This window comes from Epinephelus moara, chromosome 8 (genome assembly GCF_006386435.1).
Source record: "Epinephelus moara isolate mb chromosome 8, YSFRI_EMoa_1.0, whole genome shotgun sequence".
NCBI classification, from domain to species: Eukaryota; Metazoa; Chordata; class Actinopteri; order Perciformes; family Serranidae; genus Epinephelus; species Epinephelus moara.
The window spans coordinates 30,131,583-30,152,478 of record NC_065513.1 but is presented as its reverse complement, the minus strand read 5'-3'; the positions used below and the strand labels follow the sequence as shown (position 1 = coordinate 30,152,478).

At 39.8% G+C, this 20,896-nt stretch overlaps 2 protein-coding genes across 3 annotated transcripts in view; one reads left to right on the top strand and one right to left on the bottom strand.

Moving 5' to 3' along the window:
* Positions 1-294: 294 nt before the first annotated feature.
* The window catches only part of lifra (LIF receptor subunit alpha a), a 21,402-nt gene continuing 800 nt past the window's right edge, over positions 295-20,896 (bottom strand). The window contains exons 1-18 of one of the 2 annotated variants that reach the window (XM_050050074.1): positions 18,721-18,744; positions 13,178-13,382; positions 12,792-12,928; positions 12,262-12,415; positions 11,698-11,973; positions 11,419-11,545; positions 8,653-8,789; positions 8,402-8,544; positions 7,937-8,090; positions 7,594-7,658; positions 7,023-7,260; positions 6,572-6,757; positions 5,576-5,677; positions 5,295-5,441; positions 4,980-5,117; positions 4,677-4,770; positions 4,482-4,548; positions 295-4,334 (exon numbers count right to left, since the gene is read on the bottom strand). In XM_050050074.1, coding sequence (XP_049906031.1) covers positions 3,645-4,334; positions 4,482-4,548; positions 4,677-4,770; positions 4,980-5,117; positions 5,295-5,441; positions 5,576-5,677; positions 6,572-6,757; positions 7,023-7,260; positions 7,594-7,658; positions 7,937-8,090; positions 8,402-8,544; positions 8,653-8,789; positions 11,419-11,545; positions 11,698-11,973; positions 12,262-12,415; positions 12,792-12,928; positions 13,178-13,283 — 2,961 coding nt within the window. In that variant the 5' untranslated portion in view covers positions 13,284-13,382; positions 18,721-18,744 and the 3' untranslated portion in view covers positions 295-3,644. Of the gene's footprint in view, positions 4,335-4,481; positions 4,549-4,676; positions 4,771-4,979; positions 5,118-5,294; positions 5,442-5,575; positions 5,678-6,571; positions 6,758-7,022; positions 7,261-7,593; positions 7,659-7,936; positions 8,091-8,401; positions 8,545-8,652; positions 8,790-11,418; positions 11,546-11,697; positions 11,974-12,261; positions 12,416-12,791; positions 12,929-13,177; positions 13,383-18,720; positions 18,745-20,896 lie in introns of those variants that run through there. The other variant, XM_050050073.1, reaches the window with a different exon arrangement.
* cep78 (centrosomal protein 78) overlaps positions 18,316-20,896 on the top strand; it is a 25,723-nt gene continuing 23,142 nt past the window's right edge. Inside the window, exon 1 of the mRNA XM_050050075.1 lies at positions 18,316-18,673. Coding sequence (XP_049906032.1) covers positions 18,603-18,673 — 71 coding nt within the window. The 5' untranslated portion in view covers positions 18,316-18,602. The remainder of the gene's footprint in view (positions 18,674-20,896) is intronic.

The following is a 20,896-nucleotide window of genomic DNA, read 5'->3' as shown; positions in this document are numbered from 1 at the left end:
CAGTTTTCTTACCCGCAGTGACATTAAACCAGGAATGTAATGACTTGAAACTGGTCCAGAACCAGTTTAATTCCACTCTTGAGAGTCAGCAGGGACAATTGTATTTTTAGCAACACTTCACCGCTGTTGTCCTTCAGTAATTACGGAGGGAAAGAAAAGAATAACTTAAATTTATTGCACTAATGATGTTAAAATGTTGAGCAAATTGATTAGAGCAAATAGCTAAAGACAGTTGTTTACATTTCTGCACTGTATTAAAATTGACAAGTAAAAAAAAAAAACACTGACAAACTGTTAAGTGGCCAGACAAATAACTTTATTGCCTTTAAACAAGAAGCATTTCAATGTGTTATTAGTGTTAACATTTATTTATTCACTCAGAAGCGCTTCACTGTCTCTTTTCATTCAATCAATAGTAAAATAGTCTGCAGTATCATGAATTTTAAAGCATTTTCAGAAAGGTGCACAATACTTCTGTCATGTTGTCGTGCACAACATTAGTCAGTGTTAGTGTTTTAAAGCCATAGAGAAACATAAACATGATGTTTAAAGGATTTACAAGCCACTGTTTTGTAGTAATAGTTTAAACAACATGCATTGATTTTGCAAAAACATCTAAGGCCAGAGATGAGGATGTGTAAGGCAGCGAGTGTGCCCTGCTGTGTAAAGCACAAAATGTTCTTAAAGGAAACACAGGCTCCAATTTAGAAATGTGGATGGACAGTTGAAAAAAAAGGTAATGGACTGAATGGAAAATTTGATGTCAGCAGATGCCATGTACGAGTCTGCATGGTGAGCACTCTTGTCCTACTTACAATGATTCTGGCAAAGTAACACTGCAGTGATAAGATAGGAATGCAGTGCAAGCTAAACTATAATAAGTCTAATTCAGTTTACATGACTTTTCAGACACACTTTCATGTGTCTGAGTGCACAACAAATATACAGTCAAAGTGTGATACCTTTATATTTCATATGACTTTATATATCTGGCGTCAACACAAACAATTGCCTTTATTCTCTTTAGATAGATGGTTAGTCAACTTCAACTCTGCCTGTTGTAGTATAATTGGGAGTATAATTTTATATCATAAGAAATAAACAAATTAAAGAAAATTACAGTTATGTACAGTCAGTCATATAAAACAAGGATTCAGAAGAAAATAAAAAGGTGCCATTTTGTTGATCCAAATCAACAAAGCATGTAACACATAGCGTTCATAGGTTAGTCTCCAAAGCCGTGCTTGTTTGAGGAAGCAGGCTTCAAAGGAAAACAATCTGCAGCCATGTTTAAATACTCAAAACTATATCCACCCTTTCCCACGGCCTTAAAATGATCACTGATCTTACGATGTAGCTGGTTGGTTCACTCTTTACCCCAATTTGATTTGACCAATTCTTCCAACCATTTTTCCCATTAATCAAGATAAAATTCAGATCAGTGTCACAAGACAAAGAGAAAGACGTGATACATTTTTCTCAGTAGTCAAAGAGGTCTGCCTGCCTGTCATCAGTTCATCAGTGAAGCCATCCATTATATTTAGTCGAACTCATCGCTCATTTCACAGTAGTTTTACATAAAGCTTGTTGGCTGGAGGCACTGAGAAATAACAGACCGCAGGCTGCCACACAGGCAAGCGAGGGGCCTGGCTCTGAAAAATATGATAAAATAAACATCCCGGTTCCCACTGGACGAGAATATCAAAAAATAATCTTTGCATAATGATGCTTTTGGGAAGCCTGGCCAATGGTGCATCCTTAACACCCACACTGTACACGAGTGGAGAGCAAATGGAGTATGTGGAGTCTACTTGGGCAATTAGTGGCCTGTGTTTGACACCACAATGGAGATGCCAAAGTGCTGTCGAGCTACCGATATTCACAAGGTCGTTTCCACACATTTTTGTCAGAAAGAGCTAAGTGATAGCATTTCTGGAAATTCTATATAATTTCCAAATACATGTTTTCCCCGTGGTCCCTTTTTCCAGTCACAAAATGTACAAGGACACTCCAGGAAAAAACAAATGAAAAGATAAATACTCACATTACAAAAGAAAAAATAAAAGTATTTCTAAAAATAAACAAGCTTTCAAGCACAGCAAATCAACATCAAATGCATTATTGACCACCTCTCTGGGCTTGAAGATAAAGCAACCAAAAAAAAATACTAAAAAGGGCTGAGAATAACATCATGTCAATTATAATATAAGCTTCTAAAATCATTTGAAGCGGACATCCTTCGTACGTTACGCTCTGTGCCAGTGGAATCTGTAAGTGCATTACATTTCTGATTTGTTCTGTACTGCATTACTGTAACATTTTCTTATTTAATATACGTAACATTTAGGAGCAAGGCGGTGTATGAAATGTGATATGGTGCAAATGACTGGAAGCATTACATTTATCAAGGCAATTTTAACACTGCGGTAAACCATCAAAGCTAATTCCCATCATTTGTTCAATCCCAATAATTAAATTGAGGATAACACACAGCAACATTACAAAATGGACACTGGCCTTACTGTGAAATGCATTTCTTGACAAGGGGAAAAAACGAATGTATTAAAAACTCGATTAAGGAAGACAAAACAACAAAAAACACGAGAAAGTAACATACATTATAGTGTTTTTGTTAATTAAATTACATCAGTTTGTATCATGTTCTAGCTTATATCTGTGTATATATCCATGGGGCTCGTTACCCACACAATTCCAGACCATAACAGACAGCACCACTCCTGTATCTGTGTAAAATAATGACTGTTCTCGTTCATAAGTGCATTTTTCAATCAACATCTCACTGGTCTGACAGTAAATTCTGAAAAATAGATCACGTCTGTAAGGATAGGAGCTACCTTGGTTCTGATCCAGAAGAGTGCCATCTTTACATACCTTTAAAATCATTTCTATTTACAACCAAATGCCTCTTTTCCTTTCAGTAGCTCATCAGCTGTCATAAAACAGGCAAGATAATCCCAATGGCGGACCAGCAGAAAACATAGATGTTGTAAACAGAGGTGTTCTGTCTACTTAGCTACCTTCTATTGAAACTGTTCTTTTGTAGTGTTCTTCCAAAAATGTCCTTTGCTTTTATTGTGCTGTCATTTGCTTTTGCATCTTTCTTGCTTTCAGTTTTCTTCTGTAGTGTAGTAAAGTTCACAACACGAAAAATAAAAACATCTGAAATGCAAGCCGAACACTGGATATACTCAACTGAAACACATGATATGACGTTGCTAAATGCCCATCATAGGAAGTCACAGACAAGGCAGTGAGGGGACGTAGCAGCCACCAGGCTGCCGGGGGGGCGCAATAAATATGGTCGAAGAGAGGCACGAGGAAATCATTTGAGAGATTTCTTGTCAGAATAAAATTGTTTTGGTCCATAAATATACAGATTTATGGTATGTATGGCAGAAAAAATTAACTATTTATCTATTTCTGTATGTTTGAAAGAAACACCTTAAACAGCATTATTAACCTGCTCTCAAAGTGCAAGACTGTAGTGCTGCATCAAAGGGGATATTTACATTGACCATATGGGTTAGGCTTGTTTCACGCATGACACTGGTAACAGTAATGAATCATAAAGTTTGATGTTACCCGCCCCTGGCCTGGCTGCGAGTAACAAGACAGAGATGACATCACGGTTTTGTGGATGACAGCAGATTGGTGAACCAGGTTGCTGCCGACGATGACAGCGGTCGCTTCTCCTCTGCGTGTTCCTCTCCATCAGGGAGGAGGAACTGAGTGGAAGCAATTGAGGTGGGGGATCCAAGAGACGGTGCCAGGCCACCGTTTTCCCTAGCTTCCCCAGGGGAGTCCAAATGCCAGGAGCTCTGGGGTTTGTAGCCCCCAGCACTGGCAGCCTGGGGCTCGAGGAAAGGCTCGGGAGAAATGAGGCCCACGTCATCACTTGGGGCTATAGACTGCATCTGAGGCCGGTACCCTCCTCCACCGATGCAGACAGACAGATCAGCCTGCGGTTGGTGGCCCTCAGAGGAGCCCTGTGGATCCAGCTGGAAGACCAAAGAAGATCCCGAGGTCTGGATCCCTGTGTACGTCACATCAGTGCGTGCTGAATCCAAAGAGGACGCAGACGAAGCAGAGGAGTCTGGGTAACGCGGCCTGATGGGTCGCTCATCTACCACTTGGTTGTAGTAGCGTAATGACGTTGGCTCATCTGTGTCGACTGGCTCATCTCCTATCCCCTCCCCGTCTTCATCCTCATCTTCTTCAGGAATGACGACGAGTGCTTCTTTACTAGAATCCCACTCGGGCCTTTCAACCATGTGGACCAAACTGTGGGGAGATGGCTTCACATCCAATGGCCCCTGTCACACACAGAGAGTGTTTAAACATTTACTCAGTCAGTTTAAATGGGAGCTAACCGCCTCATAGTCTTCTCACAACAAGGACGACCAAAAAAACAAAAATAGGGAATGGTTCTATACATATATTTAGCAATGAGTTTTGTCTACCTGTGGCCTGGACCAATCTCCAGGCAACTTGGGCTCAGGTATGTCTGGATAAAACGCCTTCTTCACCCTGGTGACAAAGCAAAATGACACTTAAAAATACATTATCAAAAGGAAATGTTGCCTTGTTGCTGCTTGTGTCTACATTCTTCATGGGAACACACACGAGAGACACAGGATAGAGCATAACCGTCTCACCATTTCCTTTTCTTGTAGCAAATCAAGGTGACAATGGCCAGGAATAAGGCTGTGATTCCCAGGGAAGCCAAGATCTCCAGGATCAACCAATCAGCTGTCAGGACAAGATAGTAGAGATATTAGACTTGAAGCAAGACAGTTATTTTTACTGCTTTTGAATTAGCTGTAATTATCTACATATTTATACTTTTTTACTTTTATTTTGATTATATTTATACTTTACTTTTACAGCCTCACATAATGGTAATAGTTGTAGAACATAACCAGTCGAAGCTATACACATGTAACTAAACATTCACGTACTGTATGGCTCCAACGTTATGGAGGCAGTGGCGCCTGTGTCCTCGCCTGCTGACGTGAAGGCCTTGACAGTGAATTTATAGGAGCCTTCAGAGAGACCTTCTACTGTGTAGCTCCTGCTGTCTAGTTCTGTCAGATTGGCTGTTCAACAGGAAGGGTGAAAAGCAAGAGAGGCATGGAAAGGAAAGACGGAGGGAGAAAAATGGAGAGAGCAACGAGGAAGAAAGTGTGTGAGTTGAACAGGTTACAAAATGCACTTTCTACCACATATTTCGATCAACGTGGTCATGAATTATAGATGCATTTATATACATGTACCTAAAAGTATGAGCTGGGAGCCATTGCTGACATAAATATTGTAGCCCAGGAGGAAGCCTCGTATGTTGGCCAGCGGGATCTCCCCCCAGGTCAGAAGAACATCAGAGTTCTGCTGACTGGCTGACAGAGGGACAGAACTGGAGGGGACTGTGGAAGCCGCAAAGGAAGGGAAGAAAAAAAAACGGAGGCATAACAATCAGAATGAGAACAAAGATACAAAAATTAAAACAAAGAGTGTGATTTCTGAGGTCATTGCTTTTCACATGCAGTACTATCCTTACCCAGCTCCTGCATGTATCCCTGCCAGCGCTGCAGCAGCTCTGGGGCCTCTGAGGAGCAGCTGTACAGGGAAATATTGTACCTCACACCTGGCTGGAAGTTGTCTGATGGCAGAGAAACACATTATTATGATATATATTATAAATATAAAGTATACAGTACAAATTCAATTTAACCTCCTTTTGGCAGACATTAAAGACAAAAGTTATGTTTGAGTATGTTGTAAAGTGAAAATTTTGTTTAGTTTTTAAATTCTAAACACTGTCCATTGTCCAGAACCTCTAGAGCAATAAATAAAGCCACTGCGTACGTTTTTTTTGTACTCACTCATTTACATTTTATTAAGAGTTAAAGTTATGCAAGTGGGTGCTGCCTGTTAACACGTTGACAATGTTAGTTAGGCAACATAACCATGGTGTAACCCCAGGTTCTCAATCAAAGAGCATTGGCATAGCTTAAGCTGTCTCTATTTCAGTGTGTTTTCAGTTCAAGAAAAAAAATTGCAACGTTTAAGTTGCTTAAAAAAGTCTTGCTAGGTGTTTGGTTGTAGTAAAAGACCCTCTAAGGAGTCAGATGTTCAGTTTTTCTGGTGAGTACATGTTGTTGGAATGGTTTTAAGCCTGTTTTTTGCTAGCAAAAATTAGCATTGCGTTATCACAGTTATCCATAGACTGTAAATGCACTGTGCTAACAAAGATAGCGGCTAGCATTAGGGTTAGCTACACCCTCTCGTCCAAATATGGTCATTTCTTATCACCCCTGGTTGTAAAAATTCAATATGGCTCTGGTCAAAATGCAAAAATTTAAGCATCACAAACGGATGTCACAGCATCTTTGTCTATTATTTTTTCACAGTTTATGTCCATAGCCAATAAGCACAGGGTACAAAGACACTTGAGTTTTTAGACTTCACTGTCTGCAGAAACACAAACCGTACATTTGAAATATCCTGAAAACAATTTTTCAGACTTGGTTAGCAGGCATTAAGGGTGGCATACCTGACTCAATGGAGACATTAGTGCTTCCAGCAGCCACTTTGATCCACTCCACAGGGCAGTCCCTCTTACAGGAAGCATCATACCATTCTACCACATAACCACAGGTGGCGTTGGCATCGCTCTGCCAGAACAGAGGGAAACCTCTGTCTGTATAAACTGCCCTGGACACAGCAAGGGGTTCCACATCTGGAAAGAAGAAAATATGTATACTGCAATGCAAAAACCACATGGCTTTATTTTCTCCTTTTATAACTAAGTAACTGCTGCTTTCAAATTAGACAACTGGGTCAAGACGGTGGAGCCAAACTGTGGAAATTAATCCAGATGCTCTCAGTAACTAAAAACTTCACATGAACTGAAACTTGTGCCTCAGAGGAAACAAGCTAATCACTTTTTGCCTTCTCACTTCTTATATACTACAACATCCCAAACACACTCTATTTCCACATACCTGTCAAACGTAGAGGTATAAGTACACTTGCAGGCTGCGACGCCCAAGCAACGTTCTTTGCAATGACGGTTGCTATATACTTGTCGTCACCGCTGAGGGTAGTGATCTGTGTGAGGTTGATTGATACAGCAGAAGTGTCTGGTGGAACGTTTTTGGTGTGCTGTAAATTTTCTTCAGGGCTCCAGAGAGTAATTTCATAACCTGTGATCAGACCATGGCTCTGTCTTCGTGTCAGAGGCTAAAAGATATCAGGTGGAAGAAAGGAAGGGGGAGAGAGGAAGACAGAGACAATTTTAAATCCCATTTTACTCACAATTTCAGACATTCCTGGTATATATTCACAACAGGTCAAGCTTCTTTGTGTCAGAATGGAGAAAGGGAGTGAAAGGAGGAAGAAAACCAAGGACAAAAGATATAGACTACAACAAAAACACCCTGACAAGTAATGCACTTGGCTTATGTGAACATACTGCACATCAGTGCTCTCTGCAGTTAAAATAACAAAATATAAATTATAAATCTAAAACCAAATCGAAGACAATTCTATTCAAAGATGAAAAACAAAAGATACCTTCCAAATGACCTGCCCAGTGTGGTCTTTGTTCATCCACATCCACACATCAGGAGCATCTGGAGCTGAGAGAAGACACAAAAATACAACTGAATTAGGCAAATGGTACTGCTGCTGCTGTTTTGTAATTGTAAAGTGACAATTCTGCTACTGAAAACACAAACGATGACGACTAAAAGTAAAAACTAAATCTTTTGAGTTTGAAAGTTCATTATTGATTTTGAAAATAGGAGCTTGACAAAAGACTCTAGCACAAGGTCTACTTTGAAATTATTATTGGTTGCAGCTGGACTTTACTGAAATCTCTGCTAAAATAAAGAGATACCACTAATGAACCCTTTACCATAAGATTTGGTTTTGAAGGAAAGTGGTTCGCTCCAGTTTCCCCACTTCCAGAAATTCTGCTGGGCACCGCAGCGGACTTGAACACTGTGATCCTCATAAGGATACACGTCGGATATAACCACTGACCGCAGACCTACACCAGAGAAGGTACGCTGGACAAAAACACATGCATTAGACATCATTACTGTCTGGAACATTGATGGTCACACAAATGGAGAGAACATGCTGATAAGAGCTTGCATTTGTAGAAAGTAATGTGGTAGGTCATTGGTTGTAGAACAGTGGAAGTGATGTGGCCTACTGGGCGAATGGGCAAAAAACAGAGGGAAGGTTTTGCACATTGAGACAGAGCAAACAAATACAAAGAAACGGACATGTGGTCTTACTCTGCAACACACACACACACACACACACACACACACACACACACACACACACACACACATACACACACACAACTCACCTTTGTTTTGATCCCAAGGGAGGTGACTTCTACCTGGCAGACCAGAGCCAGAGAGGAATAGCTCTCATACTTCCACTGCCACATTACAGTGGCATTCCAGGCATTGACAATACAGTCTAGGTTAGATGGTGCTACTGGACGCACTGAGGAGAAAGGGTGAAACAACAATCAATTACTTTTTTTTGGATGTGTTTCATGTCTATATTTACCTCTATTTAGAAAAAAAGGGAAGGTAAGGGTGATATACTTACCTCTGTGACTGAGCTCAGCAGAGTCAGTGAGGCTGTACTGGCCAAGAGTATTCACAGCTACCAGTGTCCAGTTACCGTCCCACTGAGCCACGCTACACTCTATCTGCTTTCCCGGCAGTTGTTTCAGAGTACAGTCCCTACAAAAAAACAAAACAACAAAACAAATTACCAGCAGATTCACCGAGAATGTGAGAATCAAAACAAACCAAATTAAAGACAGACAACTTTCAACTTGTCCCCCTTTGGTATTTCCAAGTGGTATTATTTTTGGCAGCACTATAGCAAAGACAACCAGATCACTTTCCACTTTCCTCAAAGACTGGGGACTATCAGCAACACAGGACGCACTGCAGTTTGTTTTTCAGTTACTTCAGTCGTTCCACCGTCCACCATTCATGCTACTGGAACAGTAACTGCAGGGAACTTACATTGATACTCTTTAGTAACTGAGGATAGTTAAGTTTGGGTGGCATCACTTTCTTACAATATACCAAGGTACTTAGAAATCCAGATACCATGATTTTCAATAGAGTGCTGCAGGGCTGATGTTTATTTCTGGGCCAAGAAGGAAATTAACATCACTCTGGTTCCCTCAACAAAAAGCAAACAGGATTTTTCTATTGGATTTTGGATTACTGCAGAAAATAAGCTCTGTGGTTAACAAAAGTTTGTGATACATGTTTTGTTCAGCAAGATAATCTTTCAAGTGTAAAATGCAATCGCAACATAAGGCTACAAACAAACTACACCACAGTTGCATGACTTTAACACCGCCAAAGTCCCTTAAGCTTGGGTTCAACACAGACCTTATTTCATTTATAAAACAACTGACTTTGAGACCAGGAAACCACGAGTGCTACGAATCATTTCCGTATTTTAGGACTCATTCCTGCACTACTCTGTATCGACGCTCCATGGCACAAGATAGATAGTGCTGCACACAATACCGTCCTTCACCGTATACCCTGGTGAAATTTCATAATGGTATGAAGGTATGAAAAAAAGATACCGACCAAGCTGACTAACAGCAGCTACTAGGGATATAAAAAATGCACTTCCTTTGCGTCATAAATTGAGATGTCTTTTTTTCTGGGAGATTGATCCCGGTGGCAGACAGACCTGCATAGTGAAAGCAAGGCTCATAGGGAACCAGTCTTAACACTGATGGTGTCCTTATTCAATTCCCATTATATTATTCAATCAACATTCACTTCATAATAAGTTAAAAACTTGTCTATTTCCACTTTAAATCAAAATACAATAAAATCACTTCGGCTACTTAGTCTCACCTACAGATGCAGACAGACAGCAGACCCAAACACATTCATAATGTGACTTCTCCTCAAGCCAGCCTTCAGACAATTCCTGTAAAAGCTCTGGCAGACAGCCAATCCAGTATCAATGTTAAATGGACACACAGAAGCAGTAAGTGCTTACTTAGACTAAGTGCCTTATATTTCTTGTCATCCTCTCTCTGTTGGTGGATTTTTTTTTGGGCAGAAAACACTTTTTAGAGAAAGGCCTGGGGGGAACAATCATAAATAATGCACGGATCAGTTCTCAGAAACAAAGTGACATTGTACCACATCCTGGCTCGTCCACGAATTGCTGTAAAACTAGCCAAAAAAAAAAGAAAGGCCACATCATTCCATTATTGCCACCTCTGTCCTGGACCATCATGACTTTCTGCTGTGAGTTGCCAAAATACTGTGTCTTTGCTTCTTCCTCTCTTATAGCTTTGTGGATCAGATCCAGATACTGTTGTATGATTATAGGCTTTTTTGTGTGTCTTAAGGTACTTTCACAGCTAACCTGTTTGGTTGGTGTTTGATTAGGTTTAGGTGGTGATTCAGGTGATGTGATCGCTGTCAATTAAACCTAATTGCAGACTATACAATCATACCCAGACAGCCACCAAAGGTCAGCCTGTTTCCAACTAACTCTGGTGCAGTTGGTTTATGGTGTCAAAGCAAAGCAGATCAACCACAGGATTTTGGGATTTCGGGATTTCAAAGTAGATATTGAAAGCTGCATCCATATTAAATCCTTTTGCTGATTGACTGATTATGGAACTGGTAAGAAACCAGTCTCCAGTAGGCAATTTGAGGGGGGAAGAGGTGGGTGCCATCGGTCTTGTTAGCAAAAAGGCCAAAATGCATCCCCCTTGTTAACCTGCCATACCTCTCCATCCCCCAGGTGTGGACCCAGATGCCATCCTATCCAGACCCACACCTACAGCCGCTAAATTATTGACAATTATTAAATTTTGATGGCGCGCTTCTATTTTAACCAGCACAGTATTTGTAGCACTGGGATGGCACACTTGCAGACCAACTGCATGCATAAAAATCCACAGAAATAATCATCTATTTCTATAATCATCTATTTCTATGGTTAAATCGTTTCAAGTGATGCTCCTCAGCCATCTCATGAGCCGATCAAATCTTTGATTTCTGATAAGCACTGCTGCCGGAGTCAGTGGGGGTGTTCCCCGTTAAAAATTAAAAAATTGCCTACTGCCAATTTCCAAGCCTGGCAGTGTCGAGGTTGTGTCCTACTCCATATATCTTAGAATCTGTAGTCTGCTTTTTGTGAATGAGCGAGTGTGTACATTTCTGCCACCCGACCCAAGCCCTGCGGTTTCCGACACAGTATGAGGTTACAGATCAGGTTACAGCCATTTTCATTGGTACATGTCATGCGTGAGCCCAGATGAGGTTTGGCTGTTTTCAAGAGTAATTGTGTTTGCGAGTGTGACTGTGGTACCTATTGTTCAGGGTGTAGCGTGTTCCTCGTTTGCGATACAAGTTTGTGTCTCGTCCTTCGTTCCACTGGCACACAGCTGAGATCAAGTCATTGGTCTCACACACAAAATCCCTGGGCAGTGGTGGATCTGGGGAAGAGGACAAGAAGTAGAATCTTACTTTACCTACAGGAACTTACTGATTTACTTGGTGCTGACTCCCTCTTTATGCTATTCTGAGCACAATTACCCATCCTGAATAAAACAACCTTTCACACTTCAGCTTATCTCCATCCACTTACATCCAACAAACACCACCGCTCCGGTCAGTTTTTGCTCAGGGGTTTCGTAACAGATGACGTTGGTTCCCGTCTGGCCAGACAGTCTCTGATTAACTGCTGTAGTGGCATAAGTTCGCCTACTGAGCCGCGTCGTGTTCATGAACATGCTGCGGTAGCGGATACTACCAAATTGCTTCCCCTCTTCCACAATGCAACAGAAGGTGGTGTTGGCCCCCACTGGTACAATTCTGTCTTGGGGGTACATCTGGAATTTCTCATTGCTGGGGATATCGTTTCCTGAAAAGAAGAAGTGAGGAAGAACAAAGAAAGCCTTTAAATTTTCAGACAAAATGGGAGAGGGAGATATAAATAGAGATCTATGTTTAGGTACAAAGGATGTCATTTGTTTGGCTAAAGAGACAGATCCCAGAGAGAAAAGAATTTGAGTAAGAAATGGTCTTAACGTCCCCTGAAGGAATTAATTCATCATGTTAATCCGAAATTGACACGTCAGGCAAAGCAGTATTTATGTCTCTCTAATTATTGCTATCCTACGTGTATGGGTGTAATTACTCCGCCTCTGACCTTGAAGTATCTGAGTGTCGCTCCATTCGCTTGTTGTTTGTCCGTCTCTTGAGCGGATTTTGATCGAAAGCGAGGTACACTCCAGAGGTTCGACTGAGGTCCAGTTCCACTGGTGCCGACCACTCGCCTGACTCACCGTCACAGGCACCGTCTCCTACAGACAATTTACAGAAAACACAGTGAGAAAACAAAAAGTCCGATCATATCAGCCAACATTAACTCATTGCATACATGTCTGTATCGATGTATACGTCAGCCAAAGCATGACAAGAAATTAAAGTACAGAAATGCCGATAGAGTCACTCTTCTACAGTTTCTTAAGGGCATTTTCCCATTGTAAAATGTTCTTCCCAATACATTTCTTGGTCGCAGTTGTTTAAAAACACAAATNTATATATATATATATATACACATATATATGTGTATATATATATATATATATGTAAAGGTCAGGCTACCTCCTTTCGCATCAAAATGTTGCCAATTTGAGCATAACTGTACAATAAGACAAGCATAAGAAAAGCTCTTACGTAGAAAACAGTTTCATTGAGTTCAGTTCTTAGAATCATGAGGTCAAAGGTTGTGGCTGCTCCTCCCAGCCAGGATATGGACAGTTGCTGTGTATACATGTCAGCTGACAGGCTCACCTGCTGGGGTACAGTGAGAACTGAAAAGAAAACAACATGGGGACAATATTAGGTGAATTAAATAGCAATGTATACAGACTCAAGCTTAAATCAGCAAACATAGTTTTAGTGTCAGCCCCATAGAACTAAAGAGCAAACCTTTCCAGATGGACCTGCTATAGTACATAAATATTTAACACTTAAAACATCATGTGCATTAAGCTTTGCAGATCATTGATTTATCAGAGTGTCGACGGTGGGATTTCCCTGTAATGGAGTTTGGTTCTTACCATCTTTGGCATACAAATGTGTAGCTGAGAGTCCCAGGAGAACACAGATGAGCCAAGCCAGCTTACAGCTAGCATTTGAGCTGGGACTGACACTTAAGCGAAGCATGGTGTTCAACTGGCCGAGTCACTATTTGTAGATGGTTCTCTCCACTACAGCAGCACCATGCTAGACATCCTGAGAGGCAAGACACAGACACAGGGTGCCCTGTGGGAAAAGACAGCAGAAGAGAGAAAAATGGTAAATATACAATAGAGATCTGCTAAAAAAAAACCCCGAACATAACAAGAATAAAGACAGATAGCACCAAAGCCGCAAGGACATTCCACCCAATTCATGGTGAGAAAGTCACCACTGTGGAAACCTATTTTGTTTAAATAAAACCCCTGAGGACTATGCTGTGAAGGTGGTGTTGAGATGAGGACAGCTGTTGCGAAACTGTGAAGTTGGAGTCATGCAAACATAATGTCTTTATTCATGGAATATCCTGGCATATTATTCTAGCAGTTCCCTAAAATGTCTCTCAAGGTTTGGCTTGTTTGCCCTTGTCCCTTATAGGTTCTGGGGAAGAGCTGCAATCCATTGCAGCATTTTTTTTATTTCTGCAATGATTCCCCATTAACTGTGTTTGATGTGTGAATGTATGCCAAAGCCAAAAGCTCCACTGTCAGGAAAAGCCAAATCTTACATCAACACAAGAAAACACGTCACAGAACACTGTATTTATACAACTTGCCGTCTTTGCTTATCCCGTTCACCTCTCATAATCTCAATTTGTGTAGTTTTTGAATACTGAAGGTTTTTTGCTGCCTATCCACTAACAATCTGCAAGCCACTAGTAGTGTGAATAGCCAGATGGAGATCAGGCAGACACGGACAGTACAGCTGAGGACAGGTGACAGCTGTGGGTCCAGCATGACGAACCCAGGCATTATGCCTTACATAAAGCACTTGGAATTGCCTTTTTTGAACAGATGCTGTACAAATAAGACTGCCTTACATGTTGCGACACATTTAACTACTACTTTCCTTTCAGTGTTATTTCAATCAGATATGCAGTCAAACGTGCCAAAGCAAACATACACAGTGCTGCAGAAACTCAACGCAAGAGAAAAGTTACCATAGAAATGAGTAGGACGCATAAGTTCTCTGGAGAAAACTATCTCCAGCTACAATCCAAAAACATAGGAGCTTTTTACTTGTACTACATGCATGACAGACGCACAGTCACAAACACATCTGCTTAAAGGCAGCTGGAAGCAATGAAGCTACAGCTGAAGATACAAGTGCAACTGTATGGAACCACTTTTTCCAGGAAAATATTCAAACATCAGCATAATCTGGTTTACACTGAATGGAAGGTCACAGGGTATTCATTTCTACACACCTCCTTCCAAAAGGGGCCTTCAGCCAGAAAACTGCACTGCCACAACTTGTTCAATAGCTGTTGCTGGCTCTCCACTATACTGTAACCAGAGACTTTCTTAATTGTGAGGATTTTCTGCGTTTTTCTTTGCCTTATGTTTTCGCTATTTTCTGACATTTTCTAGACTTGTCTATAATGAAACAAGTGCAATTTTGCAAAAGCTGTGACAACATACATTCACAGCACACACACTGCCCCTTTTTGCCAATGTCATTGAGTTTATCAGCTGTCCTTTGGCTCATGACCTACCTTTCCACAAAGTCTTGGCCAAGGCTGTGAATCCATGTGGAAGTTATAGGCCTTTTTGCAAAAGGCCACTCCCATTGCCCCCCCCCCCCCTCTCTATTTTAGCCAATAGCCATGGACACAAACACACCTTGACAGTCACACACACACTTGACCTCCAGGCCAAATTTCAGCCTCTTGGGGCGAAAACTGTGACCACCAGAAGATAGGGAAACTTTTGTGGACCAACTGGTTGACCGACAAACTGACAGAGTTGACTACAGAGCTGTTGGTCGCAGGTAATAATTGTTAGGTGCAGCCTTAATTAAGATTATAGTCAAATACTTGCAATGCAATAATTGCGTAAGGATGGATTTAATGAAACCTCTTAAATAATACTGCAACACGAAGGTGCACATACAAAGGGACCAGAACAAGATACAAAGTGTTTCTGATTGCCATGGTGAAAAAGCCCAGCCTTTACGTTATGTAAATGCTGCTCTCTGTACAAATAAAAAAACAAGATCAACATAAAGCACAAAAGAGGATGTTGCAATAATTTCGTTATGAGGCCTTGATAAGCCTGGGTGTGTGTGTTTGTGAATGTAATTCTCTGTTATTTTGTGTTTAACCGTCATGGAGAAGCTGCGGTGCCGTTGGTCTGGTTTTGCAAGAAACAGGCAGGGACATGCCTCAAACAGCATGGTAGCTTGATAAAACAATGCTCTCAAGTACTGCCAAGCCCGTCACAGCAACAACATGATCTGAACACAAACTACACAGACACAAACACACATGCAAAGCCCTTTTGGATGACTGAACAAAAGAGCCCAACCCTGATCATCTTTGTCAAGCAAAAAGTCACAGAGCATGCACTGCAGACAGTAAGACAGTATGGTGTGACTGTAATGTAATTTTAGCAGGTTATCTCATTTGATTTGTATTTGACTCCTGCAAACCTTATGCAGCAAATGAGGAGACATTTTTTCTGCATCTGGTTTCGTAACTCACCAATGTCTGCTAATAGATAAATTGGTGGGGAAAAAAAAGGCCAGAAATTGATTTTAAAAAAAGAAAAAACAGACAGTTAGATGGATATCTTTGCCAACAGCTATCTTCAGACTGTTTGCCAAAAAACTTGATGCATGATTTACAGTTGTTTTGCTTCACAATACTAAACAAGCTGCTACAGGTGCCAAACACTTCCAGTATGTGAGGCTACACCAAAAAAATACACACTGATGTCAGAAGAAAAAGCTTGCATTAAGGAAAAGGAGAATGGGAACACTCTTTTAGCCTGCTTATTATTTTTTATCTAGACTCCAGTGACAGATAGAATACTAATACAGAGATAAAATGCAAAAATAAAAACAAGAGGACACTGAAGAAAAATGTGTGAAGGTCAGATAAAAAATATTGCTTTTAGTACAGCAAGAAAAGTATTATAAAGAAATAAACAAAAATACCTTAAATTAATAAAAATGACACCAGTAAACTGAGTAATAGTTAAATGACAGCAAAACACAGATTGCTTACCATTGTGGAGACTAAAGGAATCTTACGGACCCCTAAAGGTCCCTTAGCTTGTGCACAAAAGACAATAACTTGCATACAAGATAATCATCTAGTGCAAACAAGTTATTATCTTGTGGGTAAAAGATATCTTGTGCACCTAAGATTTAAGAAAAATCTTCTTTCGAGATTTTAGGGCTTAATGGCATCTATACAGAACATCTTAAAAATCATTTACGTGGCCCACTGTGACATTTTCTTTCCTTTAGATGATTTGGCAGCAGCAGAAGTAAGAGAGGAATTTCAAATCTGGAATGTGTTTTTACCACTGGCTTCCAAAATGGGTTTCACATATGGTTTTAAAAGAGCTCCTACTCAGAAATGAAACCTATATGGGTGAACTTTAAGGTGACCCAGTAATTGATTTTACCATGCATTTTCTTTACCATGATGGAGGCCTGCAGCTGCCATGTAAATACTGCAACTATTTCTGTCGCCAAAAAAAACCACTCACTCTTGGTGTGATTTTTTTAGTTTGACTTGGTTAACAAGGAAATCTGAACACTTGTGATTATATTAACCCAAATGTGCGGCGGAGGCATTCCACATTTGGCTGGGATTATACAAGCCTTCTAGTGTGTTCCTGGCTTTAAAAACATCACCTCAAGACGAAATTCAGAGGCATGGCTCAACATAAATACAGCTGTGTGCAGTCGGTGTTTCACATACTTCTGTGCTTGAACCAAAAATGGCTTCTGAGCCTGTTTCAGGTCAAGTGGGTCTCCACATGAAAAGAGCAGTTGTATGTTTAAAGGGTCTTGGATCCTAAAGGTTTTTCCAACTTCAGCACCAGGCTGAAATATTTCACAACATCCAATATATTCTATGACCATCTGAGCCATGGAAAAAAACAACAACAACATAGTGCGCTGATGGGAAGCGGGAAAAACAGCGATAGATTCTGGGAAATCTAACCAAGAAACTGATAGCTCCAAATGCACAGCAACACACAAATCAATACTTCTCTGATGGGCTCTGGTCCTTGTCCTTGTAGCAGTAATAAATGTGACCATAAACTATAACCACAAGGATATTACTGTTACTTAAAAACCAAGCCTAAACCTCATCTATGCCTGCAGCGGTCCTATTTTAGGAAAGAAAAGACGCGCCTAACATCAACATCATGATTTAGAGTCCTCTTTTCACACTGGACTTTGCCACTGTTCTGTTTGACCATTCAGCTGTGTAAGGCAGCCTTTTGGAGGAAGCCGTCCAAGTATACTCGCACACATATACTGCGCAGGCCTGACCACCCTGTGATGCAATCGTTTCTCGGAACCCAGATTTGCACAGTGCAAAAGGTCTAGTTTGTCCCCACTATTTCCCGTCGCTAAACACAAGTTGGTGGTAATACAGAATGAACTCAGGCAAGTACGATGTCAATACACCATCACCTCGTTTCCAAGTCAGTAAATATATACAGTTACTGGCATCTGCAAAATTATGCATGTTTGCTTGCTGTGTATGTGTGTTGGTTGGGGCACTTTACTTAACATATTAAGCAGCCTGTTTTTGTGTTTCAGCTGCTGTTGCCCTGGAATTAATGGTTAATTATCAATTAATCTATTGATATGTTTGAGAAAAGGGTCACTGATTAACTTGTGGTCAACCTATCTATTGATATCTCAACCATTGTAACACTAGCTTCAGTCTAAAGTACATCCCTAAGAACAAAGTGGATTGTTATCCCAGCTGGAGCCAAAACCAGGACAAAAAAATGAACTGGAGCCACAGCTAAAATTATTCCAAACTACCACAGCTTGGAGAGAGAAGAGCTACTCATGGAAAACACTACACAAGCTTAAAAAGGTTTCATCTCCATCTTAGCAGACGTCAGACTGTGATGAAACCTTTCATATGAAGCTTTGTTTTCCATGCATTGTCCTGACAGTAGCATGTATGGTCTAAGCATATCTATATCCATTTGTACAGTACACAGCTTACAGCACCTTACTATCACAACCACATTTTAAAACAAAGGACAAAACCTCTGCTACTATTCTCGTCACTTAAACTGTGTAGGCTGGCAGCTGAAGCCAAACTTAGGAAAACCTGTGTGTCTGTTCTCAGCCTACACTCGGCAACGCTGTCATTACGCTGTCATATGATGACCACCGGGACCAAAGAAATAAGCACACAGTGCCTCCAGTGTACTATATAAGTGTGGTGACATTTTGAAACACGAGCTAAAGCTGCTGCTAATTATGTTTGACCTTCGAATGGGACTGGGAGGAAGACCGGATGCAAGCGAGAGAAAAAGTGAAAAACAGAGAGAGTAAGTGACCAGATGAGTGTGTCTGTGTGAAATGTCTGTGCTCTGACCTCAGTCGAGAAGGGACATTCAGTCCTGTGTGTGTGCGTGTAGCTTTTGGACCTCAACCAACAGTTTCCTTCCTTCCTTCCCTTTCCCTGTAATCCTTAATGAATGTAAACGTAAATCTTGTAAGTAAGCAACAGGACGTGAGTAAAAAAAATAAAAAATAAAAAAAGCTTTTAGAAATACACAATTTGTTTTTGGATCCTTGCTTCTAAATTACAGTCTTAATATAATTAAACACATCCACTGCGAGTCAAAAGCATGCCAGTCTAAATATACAAACTAGTTTAATCTTTTTTTTAGCTCAGACAAAACCAAGCAACAAAGAAAACACACACAGAGGGTGGCTATTGTCCTGCCAGGTACAAGTAGGCGCCTTAGAATCGTCAATTGCTATGGTGACTAATGTTGAGTGTTTTCTTGTATTGAGTAATACTAGAACAGTGTGTAGCATGAAACTCAGCACCTGTTTATACAGTGGCAGATTTATTCCATTGAAAAACTGATACAACATAGTATCGCAGTATTTTTGTGTGGCAATACTGTCTCATCACACAGTGCCAAGTTTCTTTTTTTTATATTATATAAATTATTAATATTACAAATACAAATTAAACTTTAGATAGCCTACATGAATAATGAAATACAATAGTGAAAACTTAATCTTATTAGATAATACAAATGTTGGCAAAGTTTTCCTTTAGGGGACATAATTTACAGATGAAAAAGGGTAATAAATCGCAATATATTTTATCGCAATACTCAGCATATTGCGAGTGGACACTATGGCCTGAAATGATGTCACTATATTTTAGGGTATTTGTGTGATAACAATAATCTTGGCGATACAACAGACTAATAAAGAAAATGCTTCATTAATAATTTAGGAACACAGAATTGCAACAAAATAAGTGATATAGTTTTACAACAGTTTGCCTTCAAATATCCAGTAAAAACTAAACAAAAGTTATCTATCATTTCTTTAGTTTGTAAAAATACAACATCAACTCAGAGTGAGATTCAGATATTTGATATTAACAGTTCAACAAAATGATTCTAAAAGCTGCTCCTCTTTTTGGAACCATCGTTTAATCGATAATAATTTCACTTTTAGCCATGCTTGTTGTTGCCATTGTACCAGTATGACTACAATATGTCAACAAGTCGAAATATCATGAGTATCGTGAATGATATGATATGGCACACTGACTTAAGTATCGTGATAATATCATATCGTGGAGCCTTTGGTAATCCCCACCCCTGAGAAATAGTAGGAATAGAGTGCATAAACAGATCTTGTTCCTTACTGCTACAAAAAAAAGTAGTATTAAAAGCATCAAGGTAATACAGATATGTTTGACTTCTATGGAAATGCATGTAAATGTTATAAACAGGATATCCCCTACTATAACACCTGTGAATGAATGACTGCTTTTCTACCACATCTCCTATTGAACAACTTTCTATATTTCCATCTTTCAAAAGTGTTACAGTTCTTAATTGAAATGAAATGAAAAAACATTATAATCTGAATGCAGTGTAGCCAACTACTTAGTAGAGTATGCTATTACACAATATTAGGACTGGGTGATATGAAGAAAACCAATTATCAATTTTTTTTCCCACTAAATATCAATACCTCAATATCATATTGCGACAACATTGTAAGGTTGACAAATTTAATTTAATTTATTTTTAATTTAATTTTTATTTAATTTAATTGAATTTTAATTCAGCTAAGTAATATCGATGTAATAAATACATCGGTAAAGAAAAATAATAAAACAGCTAGAACAGTCTAGTAAGTTCTGAAAATTATACTTCACTGTAATGAGGCCTTAAAAACCAGAAGAAGAAAACATTTTCAGTATTACAATATCCAAAATCTAAGACAATATCTAGTCTTGTATCAGGATATTTATTGATATACTGCCCAGCCCTACATGATATAAATAAAAAGAGATAATTTCCCAACCCAATTTCCTGTGGAAAAATACAAAGATTTCAGATGGAAAACAAATCCTTTTCTGTGCATGCAGACCGCATTTGAGCAACACAGACTTATTTACACCTTGCTGATTTTTCTTACTTCATATTTGCACACTGTATTTGCACTATTCCAAATTTGCATTGCACTACTGCACAACAATTCATCTCGAGAAAATAACGTTTTATCTTATC